General features: G+C 47.0%; 1 protein-coding gene across 2 annotated transcripts in view; it reads right to left on the bottom strand.

Annotated features, from left to right (window-relative positions):
* Positions 1 to 23,900, bottom strand: part of igf2bp2a (insulin-like growth factor 2 mRNA binding protein 2a) — a 48,682-nt gene extending 24,782 nt beyond the window's left edge. Inside the window, exons 1-2 of one of the 2 annotated variants that reach the window (XM_084478985.1) lie at positions 23,576 to 23,900; positions 22,360 to 22,420 (exon numbers count right to left, since the gene is read on the bottom strand). In XM_084478985.1, coding sequence (XP_084335111.1) covers positions 22,360 to 22,420; positions 23,576 to 23,750 — 236 coding nt within the window. In that variant the 5' untranslated portion in view covers positions 23,751 to 23,900. Of the gene's footprint in view, positions 1 to 7,992; positions 8,153 to 22,359; positions 22,421 to 23,575 lie in introns of those variants that run through there. The other variant, XM_084478986.1, reaches the window with a different exon arrangement.
* Between the last annotated feature and the right edge of the window lie 897 nt (positions 23,901 to 24,797).

Here is a 24,797-nt window from a genome sequence, read left to right on the forward strand (position 1 = left end):
TTTAAACCCAGGCTATATTAGGGGCTATCTTAACCCAGGCTACATTAGGGGCTGTTTAAACCCAGGCTATAGTAGGGGCTGTTTAAACCCAGGCTATAGCATGGGTTGTTTAAACCGAGGCTATATTAGCGGCTTTTTAAACCCAGACTATATTAGCCCGGGCTACACTAAGAGCTGTTTAAACCCAGGCTATATAAGAGGTTGTGTAAACCCAGGCTATATTAGGGGCTATCATGGACAGGTCTTGTGTTCGATAAAGCTGGCTAAACTCGTAGGCTGGTTGCTTCTGTCCAGTAAATCCTTGCCTTCTCCCTATAGAGGCTCCTATAGGGAGGAGTCAAGAGCAGCAATGGGAGAAGGCTTATGCCCTTTATCCTATCAGGAGACAGTTTGGAAAGCCACTCGCCATGAAAGCGGTGAGCAGCGAGTGATTTGATGAAAGATGTCCTCGGCAGCCCGTAGGTAAACAAAGTCTGCACCGTGAAATTGCTGGCCACCGCTAAAATACTTTACCTTTTTCCCGTATAGTAAACCACCGCATTCCAACGAGGTAGCCAAGAGGTATTACAAGAACTCATTTGAGGCCAGCTGAAATGAAAAAAACGACTTCATAACAACCCTGATGATGAGTGTTCCTCTGCTGGCGAGCGCGGACAATAACAGCATCTTTTAACCGTGGTGCCGTCCCTGAACCAGTGCAGAGGCTCCACAGGGCTGTGGGCTCCCAGCGCTTTGACTGGGTCCCTCTTGATGTGAAGCGGTAATACATTAAAAACCCTCAACAGAACGAGAGGGAATGTGATGAGATAGAGAGAGGGTGACACAGAGAGAGAGAGAGAGAGAGAGAGAGAGAGAGAGAGAGAGAGAGAGAGAGAGAGAGAGAGAGAGAGAGAGAGACGGAGAGAAAAAGAGAGAGAAACAGACAGAAACAGAGAAAGAGAGATGGAGAGAGACACAGAGAGCGTAAGTTGGAGTGTGTGAGAGAGAGAGAGAGAGAGAGAGAGAGAGAGAGAGAGAGAGAGAGAGAGACGCAGAGACACAGAGAGACAGAGAGAGATAGAGAGTGAGAAAGAGTGGCAGAAAGAAAGACAAAGAGTCAGAGAGAGATAGAGAGCAAGGGAGAGTGACAGAGAGTGAGAGACACATAGAGAGGGAGCTAGAGAGAGAGAGGGTGGACTTTCCAAGGTCAGGCGCATCAAGGACCACATGAGCAGCAGACTTGTATTTAAAACGACACCACAAACACGACTACAAGTGCTCTCATGTCAAACCATATTTATTATCCCCGTCTCCGCTGACCGTGGAACCATACCGGCGGCGCGCGCGTGTCCCTCGACTTTTGACAAATTTCAGCTGTGTTCCCGACAGAAGGAGCCCTGAATGGGCATCTCATGGAAAATAATGACAGTGCCTCCAAACATCTCCCCAAGATCTCATTTTCGGCGTGCCTGTGGCTCCTGGCCACCGTTTGGGATTCCTCCCTGCTGCCTGTCTGTCCGTCTGTCTGTCCTCTGGTGAGGACCGGGCGTCGGAGACGTGAGTCCGCCAACACATACTGTTGTCTTTGTCGCCAGAGGGGAGCGTGGCTGCGTGGTATTCCCTATCATCTCTCACTTCGCGTGTTTGTTGCTTCATAACCAAGCTGCTTCCAGAGCCAGCTTCCCAAGGAGCACATGAAGCAGAAGGCCTCTGGTGAATAATAAGATAAATGGTAAATGGACTGCATTCAAACAGTGCTTTTCTAACCAGTGGCCATGTCAACGGTGGTGTCAGCCATGCAAGGCGACAGCGAGCTCGTTGGGAGCAGTAAAGGTGAGATGTCTTGCTCAGGGACACCTCGACACTCAACCCGCTCTACCTGCTGAGCCACATGCTGACCCTATAAGAGATTAATAATAATAATAGTAATAATATCACGTCTTGTTTGTCTGGAGTCAGGGTGAACCCGGTGCCCTCGGCGGCACCAAGAGATGGGGGCCTTAGCGCGATGGTTACCTAATGTTTGTCGAGCGAAACCAAGCTGTCTGCCCCTGGTTTGGGGAGGGCGGCCAGGCGGAGGGGGAAAGAAAAAAAAAACACACCAAAACGAAAGCCTCTCAATTTGTGTCTTTAAATATCTGAGGGTGGCCCGTGTTCATCTGGAGAGCTAATATTTACCGCTCCCAGCTGCAGTGTGCGCGCCGGCTGCAGCCATGTCGGTGCACACACGCGTGCATACTGATACCTCTCGCCTGCGCAGGAGCGGTCAAAGGAATTCTAACCTCTAGCGGGGCGGGCGAGAAAGAGGGTATTCACCCCTCAGCAAGAGCCTCCCAGTGTTCCAGCGATCGTCGCCTTTCAAACACTCCGAATAAAATCCACCATACATAAATCACAGGGCTGCATGTGGCCGGGCCTAATTGAATAAGGACCATGTGTCTGCCCAGACAAAATGGTGGGCAGGCCCGTCGGAGGACTGCAGGCCCACGCTAGACGGATAGAAGCGGTGGGGCCCAGCGTCAACAGCTAGTGCAGTCAGGGGAATACCTTCCACCACAAATGATATAGACGATGGTATTAATACAGTGTAGTAAATCTGTAGTAGCTGAAGGCCTGGTTCAAGACACTGGAGCGCGATCCAACAACTGCGTCTCCAAAGTGTTTGTGAGAAGCAGGGCGGCACAGGAGAGTCAAAGGCGAGACGATGAACGCTTTCAATCTTTTCCAATGATTCCTGATTCACAGAAAAGACAGTTTCAAATGCGTACATGTTAAGATAAGAATAAAAGTTTAAATATCACTTGAGTCTGGAGGATGCTCAGAAAAGGTATTTTGAATTACATGAACGTCACACAGCTTGTCCTCACCACCCTCAGCCAATCCTCCGTTACCTTTCTGCTCTCATGAGAGGTATTCAGGGCAGACAAAGTTCAAGAAGAGGTTTCTTGTTTTGTCCATGATGGATTTTCGATCATAGGAAAACGATTTTTTAAACAAGTAGGCTACTTCACTTAGAAGCAGCCATTTCACCTTTTCTTCTCCGCTCTTTAAAAATGTTTCCCTTCCTCCTGATGCTGTGTGGACGCCTCTGCTGTCAGAGAATACCCGTATGGCGGCCATATTGTCCTCTAAAGGGATAGAAGACACCTACGGCCAGTAGGTTGCCACTGGTGCCTAACTACTGGCTATTCTGTGCGTGATTGCCTCCGCAAAACCCCTCGCCTCTCGCTGTTTATCGTGGACAAAATGTCGGACAAAAGGAAAGGTCGTAATGTGTCACTGCAACTGAACGAAAAACATACGGTGCAAAGAGACGATTCTGAGACGGCAGCGTCTGGGCCGGAAGGGGGCCGCTGAGGGAGGCATTGTGATATTTCCTCTTTTATAAATCATACAAGCAAGAGAAAAAAGAGGATCTCCACCAAAGCACGAGATGTCTTTAAGGCTGGACCTTTTTTTTTCAATGAAAAAATGTCATTGTGAATGAGGCAATCGGAAAGAGCTAATTGTGCCATTTTACCATAACCTGTGAAATGACTGAAGGGAGGGGGTGGTCGTTTTACTAACTATTATAAATTCAACTTGTGTTTTGTGTTGTGTTTGGGAATAGCCAAACAGGGCTTTAGGACGCTACTTTTTCGACAACTCTCTTTGGGGTCACTGTGGCGTTACAGTCATTCGTCCATACATCATCAAAACATGCAATATTGAATCCATAGCAGAGTTGAATCCACTGTGCACCGTGCTTTGGACATAAAATGACCAGCATTACCACCTTTTCAATCGAGCAATGTCCGGCATCCAAGGGAAGTGTTTCTTAAAAAAAAATATTCTAGGAAAGATTCCCCAAATCCCATTGCTTCTTTAATGAACCTACGTACTGGAACTGAGACATTGGATGGAAAAGAGAGGCATAAATGTCAGACAGAAGACGTCTTCACTAGAGGGAGAAGCAGAAATTGTGCAGGATGGCGTTTTAATTATCATTTGACCCACGTAACATAAATCGGCTTCCATTCAACATCCTGTTCGCCTTCTCAGTGATGTGATGTTACGGATTTGAGTGCAGTTCCCCCAATGTGAATCAGTCCAGACATTAATTTCACAGCAATATCACATCAGAGGCAACATCAACACCAACAAAAAAACAAACAACTTATTAATAATCTGCTTTTTGGAGACAATTTCCTCGGACAACGACTAAAGAATATCAATGTGGATGTGAGCCTTCATGGCTCTGAAAACGTCAGCTCTTTCTCCGTCTATGTAACAAAGTGCTTTGTTCCAACAGATGGCTTCGCCTGATGACACACTGCCCATCGAAAGACCAAGTCAGACAGCCACCAAAGGCGCAGTGCCGATGAAAGACATCATATTACAGAAGAGAAGGCCCACCACGGCTGTAGTGAAAGGCACCTTTGGCCATGCTACGACCATGTGACATCTGGCGAAGTGAAATGAAAAAATCTTCACAGTACATACTGTAAATCACACCAGGGAGCTGAAATCAATGGTGTGACGTGTGAGGTGTGTACTTCACCTGAACACACGTACACAACACAGCCGTATTAACAAACTAAAGTGTTTGGGGTGAGGCGCTTTGTGAATAAAGTTGCGTCAAGTCGAACGCTGCACCAACCGACGGCTGCCCGCCGGTCGACACCCACCCATCCCAAATCTGCATCGTCTCGCATTTTACACAAACAATAGCGGTGGATTAGCGAGCAACGTCGGCCGGGCCGGAACCTACCGGGGGTTGGTGATAAGTGGGTCAGTGGGCGAGTCGGGGGGTCCATCCTGACAAACACCAGACTCGTCTAATCTGAATTAACCCCTCTTCCAGCTTTGCGCATTAAGCTCTTAAGCGTCTAAACGCTCTGAAATCTCCCAAGGGTAAGCCACAAGTCACCAATATCCCGGAGACCCCACTGCACTCCAAGACGTCTCCTCCCCCCCCCACCCCCCCACCCCTGTGGCTGCCCGCCTATTGTAGTGTGGGGCCGCTGGATGAACAGCTAGGACCCCCCCCCCCGGGTGCGCCCCCACCCACAGCCACCACCTCACCCACTTCTCTGAGCATAATTAGTAGAATATGGTCGTTTTTTTTAAACCCGTGATTAGGGCGAGCTCTGTTTGCACAGGGCATACGCATACATACGCACGCACATGCACACACACACACACACACACACACACACACACACACACACAGAGCTGCTCAAAATGATGATGAATATGCAGGGGAACAGGTGGAACAAACAGAGAAACGGTTTTACAGCAGGTAGTTGTGCAATCTGGATTAATTCCCTTACAATGAGTCATATTCAATTACTATCGTGCAGAGACTCTTGAAAGCAAAGTATCAGTTTGGCCCTCCTTGGGCGGGAGCAGTTCAATAAGCTCGCAAAGATCCAAGCATCGCAGAAAAAGAAAGGGCAGAGATGGCCTCTGATGGTAAGGGGGGATAACCGATCTATGCATAGAAGACACTGTACTAGTACACATTAAATGCAGAAACTTGGATCTATATTGACAGAATCGATGTTGAATCTGATCAATGTTTTTCAATAACGTGTCCGTTTATTTGCCTCTTGTAACAGTAAATGATTTCACTAAGTGACAGAGTTCAGATTGTCCAAAAGCTAAGACAACTTAAGGAAATAATAGATGTTCATTAGTCACGTTGCTGTTATCAGCACCACTGCAGGATGAAACCCCATCTCTTCTTCTTCTTCTCCTTTCTAAAACGTCCTGTAGTCTAAGGCTGTCCAGGGGGTCCCTGTTCCCTCTGCTCCACCCGCTCCATCACGCATCACACACCCAACACCCACGCATCAATATTCCTCCCGACACATCTTTCTCTCTCTCTCTCTCTCCCTTTCTCTCTCTCTCTCTCCCTCTCTCTCCCCCCCTCTCTCTCCTCTCTCTCTCTCTCTCTCTCCTCCCCCCCTCACTCTCTCTCTCTCTCTCTCTCTCTCTCTCTCTCTCTCTCTCCCCCTCTCTCTCTCTCTCTCCCCTCTCTCTCTCTCTCTCTCCCCCCCTCTCTCTCTCTCTCTCTCTCCCCCTCTCTCTCTCTCTCTCGCTCTCTCTCTCTCTCTCTCTGTCTCTCTCTCCCCCTCTCTCTCTCTCTATCCAAAGCGGAGGGAACGCCACGTCTCCGCGCTCGCCGCCTACTCGTTGGCTGTCGGTGTGCTGAGTTGTTAACCGTGTGTACTATGGGACGCCGGAGGTCGTCCGCCCGGCCCGGGGTGGAGACGCCGTGTGGACGGAGCTCGTACGCCCACAGATCAGTTTGTTTTCTATCTCTCTCGCGCGCTCTGTGTAAAACTGTTGGATCATTTCACAGCAGCCTACCGGTTTATGAGGCGCGCTTGATGGAAAGGGAGGGCAGGAAATGACTATGAAATGTTTCAATCGTAAAGAACAACAAACTCACAAGAGTTTGTTGTAAATATTGTCAACGCATTTTTCTCCTCACAATAAGCATTCAAGGGCGAATAAGTATCGGTAAGAGCATTTTCAGTAGCAATTTGATTTCAGCTAATTAAGTAAACTACATTTTAATTGTCACAGTGCTTGTGATCTATATCCAATTAAATTAAATCATACTTGCAATCAGATTTTTGTCATCTTTGCTCCTGCTTTTTTTAGACTGCGATAAATTCCTGTTCATGTCATAAAAGAATACCTCAAACCGGTACTTCACAAAGAGCCTGTATAAATCTATTATCAAATTATTCATGCATCGATAACTTCATTACTCATTCATTCATAGTTTCTCCTTCTTCGCATATTGTCCAAAAGAACAAATTCAATGTATGAAAGACAAAGTCACCATAGGCATTCGCTGACAGCAGTGAAGACCCCTTTAGTGACATGAACTATCACTTTCGTCCCACAGGTTGAACCATCGATGATACTGGGCTTTGAAGGCACCCTAGGCGGCCAAACTGCCAATAGTCTAACAGCTTCCCTCCGCCCCGAACCAACAGGAAATCAACCACCACTCAGAGTCATTCAATGAGAGCGTGCAGCACAGTCAGATAACGCTTAGATCCAAACCGGGGAGATCCCCTGCAGTTACACCCTCGTTTAAAACGATTCACCATTTGCAGTTGGCAGCGTGTTCCTGATTACCAATGAGGGCAGACGAGCGTCGCAGGCTCGTCGACGCAGAACCGCGGAACGCAGAACCCCCCCCTCGCTGCTGAGCGCACTCAGATCGCCTGCAGCCGTGACATAGAATGTGCAGCTCTGACGAAAAACAGGATAAAAAAAAAATGACAAAAGATTCCAGCATATGTGCCGAGTCACATCCTGTTACTGTCGTGTCCTGTACACGTCGTGGAGGGGGGGGGGGGGGGGGGGGGTGGACAGAGGGGCCGGATTCAGGATCTGACCCCCAAGACCAGAAACTGAGTCAGCATCCCCGTAGCCCGGCTGTCAGTCACACATCAAGGACTCTGGAGGGAATGCAATACACACTAACCCGTGGTACATGCACGCATGCACGCACACACAGACACGGACGCACTCAAACACACCGACACATAGCCATGCACACACACACACACACACACACACGCACACTCACTCAAACACATGCACAAACAGACACACACACACACACCTATCAAACACAGGAACACACACACACACACACACACACACACTCAAACACCCGGGCACAAACAGACACACACACACACACACACTCAAATACACACACACACTCAAATACACGCACACACTCAAACACCCGTCAGGGAAAAACCAACAGAAATGTGAGCGCGCTATGTTTGTGTGTCTGCCTACGCACTCTCAATGTGCACGACTGTATTGTATAACATGCACACGTACATGCAAACCTATATAAACACACACACTCACACTCACACACACACATACACACACGCACACAAGCTAGAAAATACTAAATGAGCAGTCTACCCCGCACACACACACACACACACACACACAAGATAACAAAAAGGGCCCAGAGTGGACACATACGCTGTGCGGCTCCCTGGCTCTCCTACTCCCATAGGATCCCGGGAGGCCTGCTCTCATGCTAGTGTGGCGCTAGCGGATGCTGCTCATGCTGAGGCGCGGTGGAAGCTCCTCATGCTAGGACGCGGTAGCGCGGGGCATGCGGGAGTGGCAAACGGCAATCTGGCGGCGGCGGGCTCTTTACGTCCGGCCGTCCTTCCTCAGATCCTCATCCGTTAATCTGCCCGCCTGCACGGCCGGTTACACAATCCCAGCCCCCTCCCCCCTGTCATCCCCTCCCCCACCCCCCCACCCCCCCCCCTCTATAGGTGTGGTTCTGCACACTGGGGGCTAACCTGGATCGATGGAGCACGTACACACACACACGCACGCGTGTACGCACAAGCACGTATGCACACACACACACACGTACACACAGGCAGACACGTACACATACACACACACACACACGCATGTATGTACACACACACACGTACACACAGGCACACGCGTACGCACACGCACGTATGTACACACACACACACACACACACACACACACACACACACACACACAGGCACACACGCACACACTCTCACACACACACACACACACACACACACACACACACACACTAGTACCTTTGCGCACACATACATGTGCACACACATGCACACACACTACTTCACGTTACGCAAGACCTCTGCCGGGCTCTACGGCTCTAGGCTGCATGATCCCCACCTCCTTTCCTCCACACACACACACACACACACACACACACTCAATGTACGTGCAGCCAGACAAAAATTATGTTACACCACAGCATATGTTTACACATGAGCACACAGAGTAGAGTGTAATAACTCTTCTACATCAAACTGGTCACAGGTGAACTGTGAATAAGGCAGGGAGGGGGGGCTGACACATGGGGGCGGGGGGGGGGGGGGGGGGGGGGGGGGGGGGTTGGGCTGATCGCGCATATTAGAGTTCAGGGGTGAAATGACATGAGAAAACATCTCCTCTGAGTGGCAGAGAGAGAGAGAGAGAAGGAGAGAGAGAGAGAGAGACAAAGAGAGAAACGGAAAGAGACAGAGAGACAAAGAGAGACAGAGAGAGACGGAGAGAGAATAGAATATACTTCCCAGCCTCAGGCGGTAGGGGTAAGGTTCGGGGGGAGTGTGAGGGGGGGAAGAGAGGGGTGGGTCTGTTAACCATCTTTCAAATGTTTTTCTGCCACACTTTATAGCAACGGAACCACACATCCATGCATCTCCAGACAGCTCCGCCACGGCCACAAGCTTTACAATGCATTAAGGACATCACAGCCCACCCCCCCTCAGAGCCCCCACCGTAGATCATCATGTGACCCGCCCCAAGTGGCTGAAGGGGCATTATGGCAGCCCAACCGCCTGCTAAATCCTGATCTAGTCTCCCACACCAGGCAGCACGGAACCAGGAGGCAGATGTGTGGAGGGAGAGAGAGACAGAGAGAGAGAGAGAGAGAAAGAGAGAGAGAAAGACAGAGAGAGAGAGAGAGAGAGAGAGAGAGAGAGAGAAAGAGAAAGAGAAAGCGAGAGAAAGAGAAAGAGAAAGTGAGACAAAGAGAAAGAGAGAGTGGTATGGCTCAAAGATCATGTTGCAGAGAGCAGTGCACAGGAGGAGAAAGAGAAAGCAAATAACAGTCATTTCCAAAGTGTTGACAAACACTTTTTTTTTTTCATGGTGGAAAAACAGTGTTCCCCTCGAAAACAGCGGAGACGCCTCCCGTTCCTTAACACACTGATACACCAGACGTCCTGATTACAGGTTGGGGTGCCGCACAGTGCTGGCAATTTGGCAGCTTTTTTTCCAGTCCTGCTCTGTGTCTTCCTGCCCTCCACCACTTCACAAGACTCCACAAGCCAAATCTGCAAGCGTTTAAAGGGCCCACTGAGTTCTGCCCACCGTTCCTAGTGGACGATGTGACGGAACGATGCAGGGATGCAGCGATGGAGCGATGGAATACTGCAGCGACGCAGGGATGCAGCGACGGAGTGAAGGAGTTGACGCAAGGATGCAGTGATGCAGCGATGGAACGATGCAGCGATGCACTCCCCAGTACCCACACCTGGGTTGAGGTGGCTGGGGGCTAGGCATGGACAGGCCAGGGACGCTTGTTCCGGCTTGGTTGTTTTTTTTTGTAGCATAGCTACCACTCAGCAGGGAATGACCCATCCCCACGAGCACACGCACATGCACGCCCGAACACACACACGTGAACACACACACACACACACACACACATACACACACACACACACACACACACACACGTGAACACACACAAACATGAACACACACACATGCACTTTTACCCTAATGGAAATTGGAGCAGCGTTGTTATGCAGTGGACGCTGCTGTTGTTGAGCAGTCAGAAGGAGCTCTGTGTAAACACGGCTTCACCTGCAGCCAAAATACTGGAGCTTGGTGCTTATACTTACAGTTATCAGCCTGCCTATTTCCATCACGCCGTATAAGGGTAAAGCGTGTCAAGATGCGCATGACAGTTATGAATAAAGGACTTTTGGGGATGAGGTCATGTAGCGACGTGCTTTCATTCGACAGAAAGTGTAATGTGTCCATTTGCTGCCATTTACCTGAGTCACTTCACTTAAGAGTCACATGCTTAACTTTAGCCTTAGCTATATGTATAATCTTATATTGTATACTGGTACAAGCATAATTTAATATATTCTGTTGTTGTGTTTTTTTGTGTTTATATAGTTGTTGTTTACTCTATTTAATTTACTTTGATCTCTCTGGCTGGAGCCGAGCAAAGGCAATCTGTATATCTATCTGTATCTATTCTATTGAAGTGGGGGTTAGGGATAAGTTTGAAGAGCACCGTTTTGTATACAGATACAGGCAGAGTTATAGATGTAGATATAGATACATTTAGTAAAATATAGAGACAGAGATGGAGAGAGACATAGGTAGAGTTAAATACATACAGATATAGTTAAATAGATATCGATATAGTGAAATATATATAGATATATAGTTAAATACATCACACACACGCTTCTTACAGTCAAAATTTGCTTAAGTAACAAGACAAATCTGCCAGCCTTTTCTTGTGTGACAGCAATACAGCCAACACACACACACACACACACACACACACACACACACACACACACACACACACACACACCACACACACACATACATACTCATACACACTGCTGTGAAGGACCTTTAAAAACATTAGGAACACATTGACTGACTTTGCACTGTCACACTCTCTCAAAATCCCTATGTATAAAATACAGTTGGACCTGACACACACACACACACACACACACACACACACACACACGCATACGCACACACACACACACACACACACACACACACACACACACACACACACACACACACACACTTGAAACCAACTCCTGGCTGTGTTCTCTTGTTGTGCCGTGAGAAGGAAGACACTATCTAGGTTTAAGGTGCATGATAACACACACACACACATACACACACACACACACACACACACACACACACACACAGACTCAGCTCACACAGTTGGGGGCGGCAGAGGCATATCATGCAGCAAAAAAGGAGAGAGTGAGAGAGAGAGAGAGAGAGAGAGAGAGAGAGAGAAAAGAGAGGAAGAGCGTTTCGCCTAAACTTGTGGATTAAAATAATTGCCTGTGTGTCTGTATATGTAAGTGTGTGTGCATGTATGTTTTTTTTTAGTTTTTAGTTTTTTTGTGTGTGATTGTATTTGTGTTTGATTGTGTGAGTGTGAGTGTGAGTGTGTGTGTGTGTGTGTGTGTCTGTGTTTGTGTGTGGGTATATGTGTATATGTGCCTGTGTGTGTGTGTGTGTGTGTGTGTGTGTCTGTGTCTGTGTTTGTGTGTGCGTATATGTATATATGTGCGTATGTGTGTGTGTGTGTGTGTGTGCGTTTGTGCATATGTATGTGCGCGCGTGTGCACTTGCATGCGTGCGTGCGTGTGTGTGTGTGTGTGTGTGTGTGTGTGTGTGTGTGTGTGCAGGAACACCAGGATATGAAGCTGCGATGCGGCGAGGAGGACACCTTTAAACCCACGTCTGCTCTCCGGCCTGCCGGCCCACAGACAGTGATGCCCGTCTCCACATCTAATATTAAGCAGTATGGAGGGCTAAGGTTGCTTACATGGTGAGTATCAGTGCAGCAGCATCAGGGCTGACCGGTAGCACTCACTCACACTTCATCCTCCATATTGAGGGCAAGGGCATCAAAGGGCATCAAACATTCACGAAACATAGTCGGCCAGACCATAGCACGGCGTGACGCAATTGTAATGATATCTTACGAGTGTACATATTTAATAACGCATGAGGTTAATATGTCAATTAAAATGTCAACGCCAGACGAAAGTATAACATCAACGCTTTTACTAGATAATCCAAATACAGGTTGTAAATAACGTAAGTATGTTGTGCTACGCGTGTCCTGTGTTTATACTGCCTCACCAGTGACACCACTGTGTCTCACAGAGGACCAGTGTGACTGCGGTGGTGACCGGTGAAGTCATCACGATGCCGGTGGTGATGAGGCCGACACTGCGTCTATATGTAGTGAGGAAACTAAACACGAAGCTCTGCGTTCATTCACTCCATGGAGCTACACAGCCCCCACAGGAACAGTCAACATTACAGGAGACCTACGCGCCAGGAATCACAAGCACCCGGTGTCTCTGCGAGAGACGCAGCGCATGTTAATAGTGTGATAAACTGCCGTCGTTAAAATCAGCAGCATACAGTCATTTCCAGTGGAAGTTCAATTAAATGTTTTGCTGAATGACAGTGGCCTGGTAACCGGGGAAAATAAAGTAAATATATGCCAAGAAGCATGTGACTCACTTGCTCAACTGACCCTCACACACGCGTCTCATCCTCTCTCTCTTGCTCTCTCTCCCTCCCTTCCTCCTTCTCTCTCTCTCCCTCACTCTCTCTCTCTCCCTACCTCTGTCTCCCTACCTCGCTCTTCCTTCCTCCCTCCCTCCCTCTCTTCCTTCCTCCCTCCCTCCCTCCCTCTATCTGTCTCTCTCTCCCTCCCTTCCTCTGTCCCCCTCTCCCTTCCTCCCTCCCTCCCTCTCCCTCTCTCTCCCTTCCTCGCTCTACCTGGCTGGAGTATTGACTGATGCTAGGTAATTTGACGAGGATGAGGCCGGGTGTTGAAACCGGTCCCTGGCTGGATGACGTCTGCCTGCACCACGCGACTCCTCTGCGTTATTGACAGGGTCAAGCAGAGCGCTTTAAAACAAAAGCCATTATGGTCTCAAATCAGCTGCCAAATATCTAATGGAACCAGAGGGACGCCTGGAGGCAGCCAGATCGCAGCGGAGGGATTTAAACCCCCCTGCGCACAGAACCCAAAATATATTTATTATGTAATACAGACTCATAGTATTACAATAATAGTACTACGATCATTTAAGCACTGGACTGCAGAATATCACAAAATATACAACAGAAGAAGAATTAATAGAATATTCAATTATATTGATTAATATCTCTCTTGTCTGGACAGCAGCTGCAGAAGAATGCACACCAGCGCAGAGACATCTTGAATTGTCAGACGAATCGTTTGTTTTCATATGAGATCATATGAGACTGGTGCCACGAAGCTGTGATTTTACGTCTTTTTAGAAAACCGGACCACTGTTGGCTGGGGAGCACGCTGTTTCTCAGCAACTAATTAGCACTCAGGAGAACCAGTGTCTTTTCAAGCAATTTTTTTTGTTTTTGGTACAAAATGATGACCATGTTACGCTGTAGAGCAGAATTCTGACTTTGAGAGACAAATGAGAGAAAAATTTAATTTTCGGACAAAATACTGAAAGAGGTCTGCAGGAGAATGGGTGAAATAATATAAATGTTTGAATCTTCCAGAACCATCATCTGCATCTTTGTTGTTCCTTGGACGTAGGATACCTCAATGGCACCAGCCGCTATAGCAAAAGGCTCCAGTCTGCCATCTTGGTTCTAAATGCTAGCTGGGTTGAGGGTACTCAAAGCAGAATTCCGCATTCAGTCCCTCCAACCAACTAGCTTGTAGAACCATGATGGAACCAAGATGGCCGCTCAGGGAAGGCTAAGGCTCCAAGCACCTCTCCCTTTAAACTGGTCCAGCTGCACAGGGTGGAAACACTGCCCTCTATTAGCGAGCCATCATTCTGCCCCAATCGCGTGCACGCACACACACACACACACACACACACACACACACACACACACACACACACACACACACACACACATATGCGCACACACAATCCAAAAGACAAACAGAGACAATCCAGAACATTGTCTTCCAAATCGTCGTGCGTCTTTCACATATAGGCAAATCAAAAACATGCGTAAAAACTGCACAGGAACACGTACGCAAGCACTCACTCCCACACACGTACGTAAGCACCGGCACACACACACGCACACACACACACACCACGCTTCTTTGATTGGGAAGTCCACTCAAGGTCTTTCTCTTCCACAGGGGAATCAGACAGAGAAAGCACAATGGTCAAACTGTCCTGCCGGGATGTGTTGGAGGGATCCGCTAGCGGCGAGCTAACTGCTAACTGTGGCCGGCTTGTTCTTGCCTGGGGGGGGGGGGGGGGCCTTTCCATGCTGTTCCATTCCATACATATGTACGAGGGGGGGGCGGGGGGCTCCCAGTGGGCTTGGTGAATAATAGAGGTCAGAAGAAGGAGTGGCGGCGGCGTCATGTCCGAGCGGGGCCCACTCAGCACATTTACCCCTGATCCACTCAGAGAAGAGAAGCAAAAAAAAAGAGAAAAACGAGGGAGAAAAGAGGTAACAAAGGCTTTTTTTTTTTTTTTTGGTCAATGCAGAGGTGGGGTGAGATTGAGAGTCCTTTTGAGAAATCGAGGCGTGCCAATGGAATATACATTCACACGGATTAAATCAGAACAAGGAACCCCCCCCCCCCCAACTACACAGCCGTTCCCCCGTGCATTAATCCCGGTTTGTCTCAAAGCGCTCCACATGCCACATTTTATGACAGTCACCCTCCAAGCCCCAGCCCTTATTTATCCAGGAAGCAGCCTTGAATAGGAACACAGACGGAGGGATCCCTTCCTGCAGGGAGGCGGGGAGTGTACAACGGGCGCCACGACGGACTCACACAACGGCAGCATAACAAACAAAACCCGCTGAGGTAGAATGAAACAGAAAGTAGAGAACCAGTGGCGGGTGGCGGCGTCAAGGTGTGGCGAGCACACCGCTGCCCCGCTGCCCCACAGCCGGTTAACATCACAGCAGAAGCACACTCGACCAGAGAGAGAGAGACAGGCCGGTGTCGGGCAAGCAGGGGCTGAGTGGAGCGCTGCAGCTTCCGGCTACCGGTAGGGCCGGTCCTGCTGCTGCTGCTGCTGCCGTGCAGGGAAATTACAGGCTCTCTCCTGCAGCTCTGGGCTGAACACAGTGGTTTACTGCAACCTTAAACTGTAATCATCGGACTGGGAAAACACAATCAAAAGACATTATAATGATAAGTTGTACAAAGAAACCCAGGGTGGCACAGCATGTTGAAAAACAAAAAGTGTGCCCTCCAAACGTGGCTCGTAAAAGCTGTAACCACCCATTGTGTTCGCAAGGGCTTAAGCTGCCCCCCCCCCAATACCCCTAACCCCCCCCCATACACCCCTATGCAAAGGCTTTCAGTTTACACGTTCAGAAAAATAACATTGGGATTTAATTCCGACTCCTATAACTAAGCTGAAAATGCTGAAATCCAGTTCCCATAGCAACCTAGGGAATGTCTCATCTTTTTTACCTGTAACAGCTGAATACAGTTTATGGATGCTACAAATGTGGACTGTAACCATGCCCTTCCACACACACACACACACACACACACACACTCAGACAAGCGTATGCACACATGCATACAGACACAAACACGAATACACACTCATTCCCTCACACACTCACTCCCTCACACACACACGCACACACACAGTCTCACACACAGTCTCACACACACACACACACACACACACACACACACACACACACACACACACACACACACACACACACACACAGCCCCACTCCCTCACACACACAAATGCATACTGAGAATAGTCCTAGCATGTGTGTACTACAAAGGGGGCGGCTCCATGTTAACGCTGCCGCTGTGAGAGAAGTGTAACCCTATACACATCATATAAAAAACTCTTGTGATGAGACATGACATGATGAGCAGACAGCCCATTCACCTGTTGGAAGGGAAGGGCCACGTCGGGGCCCAACCCTATCCCCCGGGCCCCGGGCCAACCCCATCACAGAGTGGGAGAGACAACTGGCTCCCGGTAGGCTCTCATATCCACACCTCCGTGGCTGCCACTTGACCTGCCGGTGTAGGATGAACCAACACGGGTGCCTCAGCCCGTAAGCCCCATCAGGAAGTCCTGCCATATTCATGTCACCTGCCCCGACCCCGACCCCCCCCACCCTCACACCCACACCCATCAGGAGGTCCTGCCATATTCATGTCACCTGCTCAGCCCCCCCCCAACCCCCCCATCCCCCCAATCCCCCACACCCATCAGGAGGTCCAACATCCGTGGTGGGGGGGGGGGGGGGGGGGGGATGCGGGCGCTGATATGGGGCAGAGAGGACTGAATGTCCACCTGCTGGCAGCCCCAGCTGCCGGGCCCCTCCGTGGGAGGGACACACCCTGGGCAGCCGGGGGCCGCGGGGGAAACACTAAACTGGACATCCGGCACGTGGCCGCTGCCCTCCGCGAGGAGGGGCGACCAAAGCCTTGTCCTCCTCGATTCCTTTCTCTGTCCCTCCACCAGTTGTAGCCGTGCGTACATGCACATATCACATGGGCCCCGCACGCACACGCAGCACACACATGTGGAGATGGAACGCAGGCGGGAAACTTTGGGAAAGGCGAGGAAAAGAAAAAGAGAGAGATAGGTGCGGGAGGGATAGGTGACAGAAAGAAAGGGAAAAATAGGTGGCGAGCGAATAAGATAGATAGGAGGAGACGGAGGGGAGCGAGAGGGAGAGAGAGAGAGAGAGAGAGAGCATTTAACATAACAGCTGTTATGCTAAAAACGACTTTGCCTGAAAGAACTTGTGTACCAACTGTGCATCTCATAACATTACATTTATACATTCATTCCGTTTCCTCATAAATCCCATTTAAAATACCAACTATTCTTCAACGCCTAACTACCACCGATGCACCAGCCAAAAATCATAAATCCATCGCAAACCATCTTTAACGACCTAGACAACAGTGCTTCCATAAACTGGAGAAACAGGGATTATTTACGCTGACATTGATGTTTTCCAGGGGGAAATTATCTGACAAACCGGTGAAAAAGTGACCATCACTGAAAGACGTTTCCAAATTATGTTCAAGCTTGATTATGGGTTGCCCTATTCACATCCAGCTTTCTCTATCAAGACAAGACAAGGTTAAGGTCGGGTAACAGGTGGAAGCATCTTGTGATTCCTGTGTCCTATGCATCAAATGCCACTCCTCAACCAAAACTGATACCTGTCATTTACTGACAACATTGACAATTGTTGCTCCAAATCTGTCAGTTCCCTTTAAGTGAAACCACCTGCCTCTGTTCATGAGCAAGCAGTGACAACTGTATGCCGTAGATTCAGAAAAACAACAAAATAAAGGAGTTTCCAATATGCATGCATCTGATGGAATTAATCTGTGTCAATATCCTTTAAATGTCATGAATGTGCTCAAGATTCGGAGCAGGGACAGCAGTCTCCCCCTTAAGCACAGCCTGTCCGTCCCTTCCACCCCTGTCATTCCTTAGCCTTCTATCAGCCTGCTTCATTCCTCAATCCAACAGGTGTTACTATACGCTAACACGTTAATAATGCACCAGAGAGTGTAGGGTAACACGTCTGTCATAACGTACATTACACAGTTTGGTCTTAAACACACAGTCGAGCGTTTCAGGCTCCGGATCCTTCTGACAACATCTTGAAACGAGCATGGGACAGGTCTGAGAGGCTTTGTAAAAAGTGAGAGAATTTATAATTCCCTTTCATCTATTGCCGATCCTCAAGTTGCGTTTTCGGGGTTCCCGTTGGCAAAGGGGAATTGTTCTCGCAGTCAAACCATCACTCCGAGAATAAAATGGAGCGCTTTTTACTGCTTACAGTAACATGTTCTACATCATCACATTTCGTTAAAAATATTCCTGAACAGAGTAATAGCTTGTCATCACCATCTCCATTGTCAGGACTGACTGTGAAGAGGGTTTTTAAATTCTTAAATGGATTACTGAAGTGATTGATTGTGAGGCTGTCATGTGAGTCTTAGAACAGAAGCTCACCATTCAAAAGACAAACAGACAGACGGTCTCAAAATCCCTCTGAGACAAAAACGAACACTTTTCAGGGACGGATCTGGGGCTGAATCACCTTCCTCATCTTTCCCTTCCCGCTCTAGTCAGGTGGTCCGTTTCTCTTGCATTGTCACATGAGCATCTTCCGGGCAGGTGGAAGATGACCCGGAGGGGGGGGGGGGGAGTCACAGGTAAGCCAGGGAGAACCGTGAGTCAGAGGGGACCGGTGTAGCACCCATTTCCACCCCCACCCTCCGCTATCGCTCACCGGACACAACCGGAGCTGGGCTCCCAGGGCTGCCCCACGCCCAGCATCCCACTGGGGAGTATTAATGGCTTGGGAGTGGATCAACTGATGGCTATCGTGTTCCGCGCTGTTATGACTCAGTGTCGCGCTGACAAACCTGACGTACATCTGCATATGAACCTATAGTGTGGTGCACTGCAGATGTTTCACCACCGGTTAGAGCCACTGGAGAGCAAGGGTGTATACGTTTTGATTCCGGTTTCTACAAAGTAATGTCACTGTGTTGGAGGAGGCTGGGATGGAAGGTGTATTTACATGTCGCATGTGACACAACATTCAGTTGCTGGGTGTATGTAGTTCTATATGTGTTGTGTAACACCCTTCATTGTGTATTCACAGTACAAGAGAGATCATGTCTTGCTGGTCTGACTTGATCCCAGTGAAACCCAGGGACATGTGATTATCCCAGCAGAGCTCATGTGCTCATGATGCCTGGTTTGAACACACAAGTTAAACTTGTGTGTTCAACTTGACATGTCGCAGCGAGGATATATTGGGACTTGTTGCGATGAACAACCTCAGTCTTCCTCTATTTTCATAACAAAAGATGGACTTCCATTTAAATATCGCACAATAATAATTTAAAAACACATTGTACAATAAAATGGATTCATCTGTGCTATATTCCAATATCAAAGGTCCATCTCAAATATCAACAATATAAAGTGAAAAGGGAATACAAAATATAATATTAAACTTCATTTTGAAAGCCTCAGAAGGTCCCAATATAGTGGGAATACAGATAAGTTGTAAATGCTAAATACTAATTTATATTGCAACAATGATTATAAATGACTGCTACTTTTGCGTATGCAATAATTATATCTAACCCTGAAGCAAACTCAGAGTCCAACCAACCACACATATGATAATGTTCAGGGTGCAGCTACAGGAAGTTCTTTATGGAAAATACATATTTACCTCATTAATGATTAATTCAAGACACTACAAATCAACAACAATGAACAAAAATCCCCAAATCAACAACATTATTCTGCCCTAATGTGTTTGCTTACAATTTGTGCTTTTATATCAAAGTATATATTTACAGTATTCATTTAAATTATTTTACATACAGATATAGGCAAAGCTAATTTCAACAGTAAAATTGCACTTGCCAACTAACTTATTCACTGTTTTAATCACTTTGAGACAAGCAGAAGATATTTGTAAAATATAATTATAAACAATGATACAAGTTTTCTTTAATTTTATTTTAAAACAGAATGAATTGCCCTATATTTGATTGGCAAGTTACATACGTAAATAATACAAATCAAGAGGTAGTTAAAATCTAATCAAATTAATGATAATAACATGGATGGAGAATGGATAACAAAATGATGAAATTACTCAAAATGTGTATAAGGCCTACTTGGCACCAAAATAACATTAAAAGGAATAGCATTTATTAATTAGGCCTTAAAATTTGCTTCATCATAGCCACAATAGATTTTTATCCAAAACTTTAAAATTGCTCCAAAAAGGCCCAATTCTTTCACAGAATAATTATTTCTTATCAATCACAAACACAAACTGACGCAATATAAATGTATTATTTTATCAAATTGTTCATGATTTATATATATATATATATATATATATATATATATATATATATATATATATATATATATATATATATAAGGATCATTAAATTATTCTGGTAATGGCTTTGCAAACAAATAAAAAATGACAATGTGAAACTAATGTTGGTTAATAGTTATCCTAATTCCAATAATTCAAAAATATCCTTGCATTCTTGCATGATTGAAAATGTATATTTCCTGACGTAAATAAAAGTCCTACCATAATCAACACAACAGGAACCACATCCCATAGGCTTAAATTCAAAAAGCAGCAAGGATACTGATGGGAATTGTTATAAATTAATGTTATAACTGTTAACAATTAATAACTATGATTTAAATATTGTTCTACCTCACAGCCACAGATCAAATAATGGAAAATAGTGAAAATGAACTATTAAGACTAAATTACCACAAATGCAATAACCAGCTCAAAAACAATCCTAACGTCGTTTGCAATTTAATTCTCAAACGCAATTAAATTACAATCTCCCAATAAACGAGACCTCGCTCGTTACTACCAAAAAAAAATACATTTTGGGGCAATCCAAAATAAAAGTGCAGTATCTGTGTGAAACCCATACGTTTCGAGCGTGCAGTCCTCTAGGAAAATGTAGGCGTGAACGCTTTCCTCGCGAGGCACGCTCCCGTAGCCCTACATAATAATTCACCAAGATCACCATGTTCCCACCACCTTAAATCACACACCTATACATCCACTGGCATTCCTCCCGTTCCTAATCACATTAGCGCCATATCATTCTAGGTATACATTATTTTCAGGCATGGAAATAGCTGGTTACGGGTTTAAAAGCATACGCATGACTATTTCTGCCCTGCCCTGGTGAGGCAGCTATCGGCTAGCTGTAGCTATAGCTATGCTATGGCTGTGGGTTGTGAACATGCAGGGGAGAGGAGGCCACTAGACTCATTGGGGCATCATGGCCGCCATCATGGATCTCTTCTCTATGGCCTACGTGCGCGGTTCTACGGGCAGTGGCGCCGTCTCGGTACATATTGGGGCCTACTGCTTTCAAGACCACACAGTGGGGCAGCCATTCTTCTTTTTCCAGCACAATAAGCTAAATAAAAAGAGAATGTCTACATGTTTTATCATTTAATGGTTTAGTAGTTGACCGACTTTACAGCTTTGGAGTTTTGAATAAGCTGTTGATCCGCACAGGAAGACCCTCCTGTACTAGCGCGAGGGGGAGGAATAGGCTGTGAGCGCGTAAATCACAGGTCACGTGTTCTCCACGAGAATATCTGAATATCTTACATTTTGGTAACGCAATGTACTATTTCCTGGAGAGAACTGTGTTCATGTGAGTGTGTGTACATCTCAAAGCAGGCCTGTATTTAACATTAATAAGATATAATTCGCCTCGACGCATAGCGTCGGTCGTTGTCGTTATCCTACGAGCCCCGGATTGATCGGTTCGTTTATCGATTGGACACTATGCATCTCTCTTGACCACCCTGTTCTGTAGCACATGCGCATTGGGACACGTATGAATTCACTCAACAGCATATGGGCCTACCCTTGTTCCTTCTCAGGAGCGCGCACGCACACTGCTCGACGCACGCGCACACTCGCGCGCCCGCGTGCACAGACACACACATACACACACACGCACAGCAAAGGACATGTTCATTTCATTGGTATGCAACTCGTAGAACACTGCAGTGTTGAAGATAGAGAAATATTCTTACACGTAAAGTAGGAATTATTGGTCCAGGTGAATAATTATACTTATTTAACAGAAATACGACTGATAGAGGGACCAGGCCATACAATTTCGATTAATTAATTAATTTCAGTAAATATTGTTTGCAGCCAATTATCTATCAAATATGCAGATCACAAACTTTTAATGTGCTCTGCAGATGTTAAAACAACACTGTTAAAGGCTACAATCTGAATTGAATCACAATTCCTGAACCAATGGTGAATAGGCTTTAATAACTTGTCGAATGGCTGGCAAAAGCATTGACCCCCCCCCCCCCCCCCCCCCCCACTCCCGCCCTATACAGTACAGGTCACAGCCAATGCCCACAACAACTAAACAGCATGGAAAAGACACAGGAGCATGGAGCCTACCTTAGTTTTTTGGGAACAGAGTAGTCTACCTCTATCACCTTCCCGTGTAATTCCACTTTACCTGTAGGGACGACATGGATAGTGTAACATCAGCCATAGCGTTAGAGTAACCATCAGCAGCCACATGATGGGTAGGCCCTACGGTAACACTTCCAATCACTTCACAAGTAGGCGACCGTCTCACACACACTCCGCCAACAACACTGCCACCCCCCCCCCCCCCCCCCCCACCCCCCAAAAAACATGTACACAACAGTTATTTATTGAGCAGTAACGTCGGATAATGACGTACGGACGTGTGCAAATGTTCCCCATGTCATATAGTGTGAATCACATTGCAGGAAATCGGCGCCAAACGCTTGATAAGCTTAATAGTGTGATGTGTGTTGTATGAGGGGGAACGGGCAGCCATGCTTTCCACTCCCACCAACCTGGTTGTAATGAGGGTATTTCTTCTAAGTAAAGAATGCAACATCAAACCCGGGATGCTTTGAGGGAAGGACGGCGTGTGTTTTATCGGTAGGTGTGTGTTTTGTGTGGATAAAGCGGCGGTGTGTGGGTGCTTTACGCCCGGGCTGAGCGTGGAGCATGTTTGGCTTTTCGTTGCTGTAATGTCTAAGTGGCCTGGCGTGGCGTCTCACCTCGTCCCCCCAGCTACCTGTTTATGAGCTCTTTCCTCCGGACCCCCATCACCCACCTCCAAGACTCCTCGTAAAAACATACCCAGACATCATAGGAACATGGCTTTGACAAGTTTACTCCGGTCACTTTGGTCTGTTCTTTTCAATAAAATCAAGATAAAAAATAAGTGAAAAATAATTATGCCTACCCCGAGCATCAGACCATCCCATACATTCCAGTGGGCGATTGCAAAAGAAGTACTAGAAGAAAAAGGAATCGCCACAATGTTCGTATTTTGCGCGTTATTTACGTTCGGAGGAGTCTTGCTTTCTTTCGTCTTTGGGGCAGTACAATGCCAAGTCTATCCTATGAGATATAATTCACGTAAATCTGTCAGACTGACGCTGAGCGTTAACATAAACTCTGGCACTGGTGTGATCGCACACCAAACACTGTCCCGACCGAGAAAAGAAACGAGCAAAGCAATTATTATATTTTAAATTCGTTCCCAAGTATTGTTGTTGCATGTCCAATCCGGATTCGATATGGATTCCTGTAACTGCAGCATCATCCATGCAATCAAGTCTATACTCACCAGAAAGAGTCTCAATAGCCTTTATGGCCCAGTTCTGATCGGGGAAGTCCACAAAACCATAGCCGGACTTCAGCAGAACCTGATCGGCTACTGGAAGATCCCTCTCGCAGAAGAGCTGCTTTAAGTCCTCCACAGTGACCGAAGGACTTAAATTCCCAACATATAGTTTGTTCATGGTCTAAGGGAAAATCTCGATAGGGTGTCAATGTGTGGAGAGGCGACAATAAGGGAAGTAGAAAAATATCAACAAAAACTAAATAAAAAATAAAATAGAAAATATATGCTGAAAACCGCAATCACCCCCAGATGTAGGCGACCCCCAGCACCAAGCCTGCCCCTGGTCAAACTCTTTTAACAGAGATTGAAAAAAAAAAAATGTGTCGTTACGACGCTTCTCTGGAGCCAAGCACCGCCTCTAAATAAAATCTCCCTTAAAATATCAGAACATTTGTTTGGTGGTGCAAATGGGCCCCGGGTATGGCTTCTACTGGTGCTATAGCATGCTATAGGAAGTTAATTTTGTTTTATAAAGTGGGTGACCATTAAGAGGTATAGGGCTGGGCCAAAGTGGGCATAGGTTATAAAATAACCTATCAAATAATAGGTGATCATAAAGCCCCGTCTCGGCTCTACACGTCACACAAAATACTACTGTGTTTGTATATAATGTGCCGTGCTGTTGTTGTTGTCGTCAGTGTAGCCTATAGGTCCGAACAGATCCTCGCAATTTGGCATTTTTTTCTCATAGGTCACTATGTAGCGAGGTATCGGGTGGCCATGGGGGCACCAGGGCCCGTGTAAGCTATACGTGTCACCGTGTGGTTATAACGACAATAGGCATGCTTCCTTTATAACTAACACGATGGATTCAGATACACCGTTTGATTTCCAAAGATGTTGACCATCCATAGGCAGACCCCTGGCTCGCCACTCCCCTATTCAACATCAAGGGAAAGGGGTCGACCTACCTGCACTGCGAACCAGGCTATAGGCTACTGCACCGCGGTGCACGGTCTATCCACTAGCACTCCCAAATGTGGACGTTTTTTTTAATTTAATGAGACGACCTGTGCATGTTTTTCTTTTATTTAGTGAAAAAACGTCCATGGTTGTCATTGTAGGTGCAGCTATACGGATAGGCAGCCAGGGCACAGGGCAGTGTGTGTGTTCCGCAGCCTGGTGTTCTGGGAGGAGTCTCTCAGGGGTTGTACTGTATATGTGC

The sequence above is a fragment of the Micromesistius poutassou genome (assembly GCF_964030765.1).
Source record: "Micromesistius poutassou genome assembly, chromosome: 14".
Classification (NCBI taxonomy): Eukaryota; Metazoa; Chordata; class Actinopteri; order Gadiformes; family Gadidae; genus Micromesistius; species Micromesistius poutassou.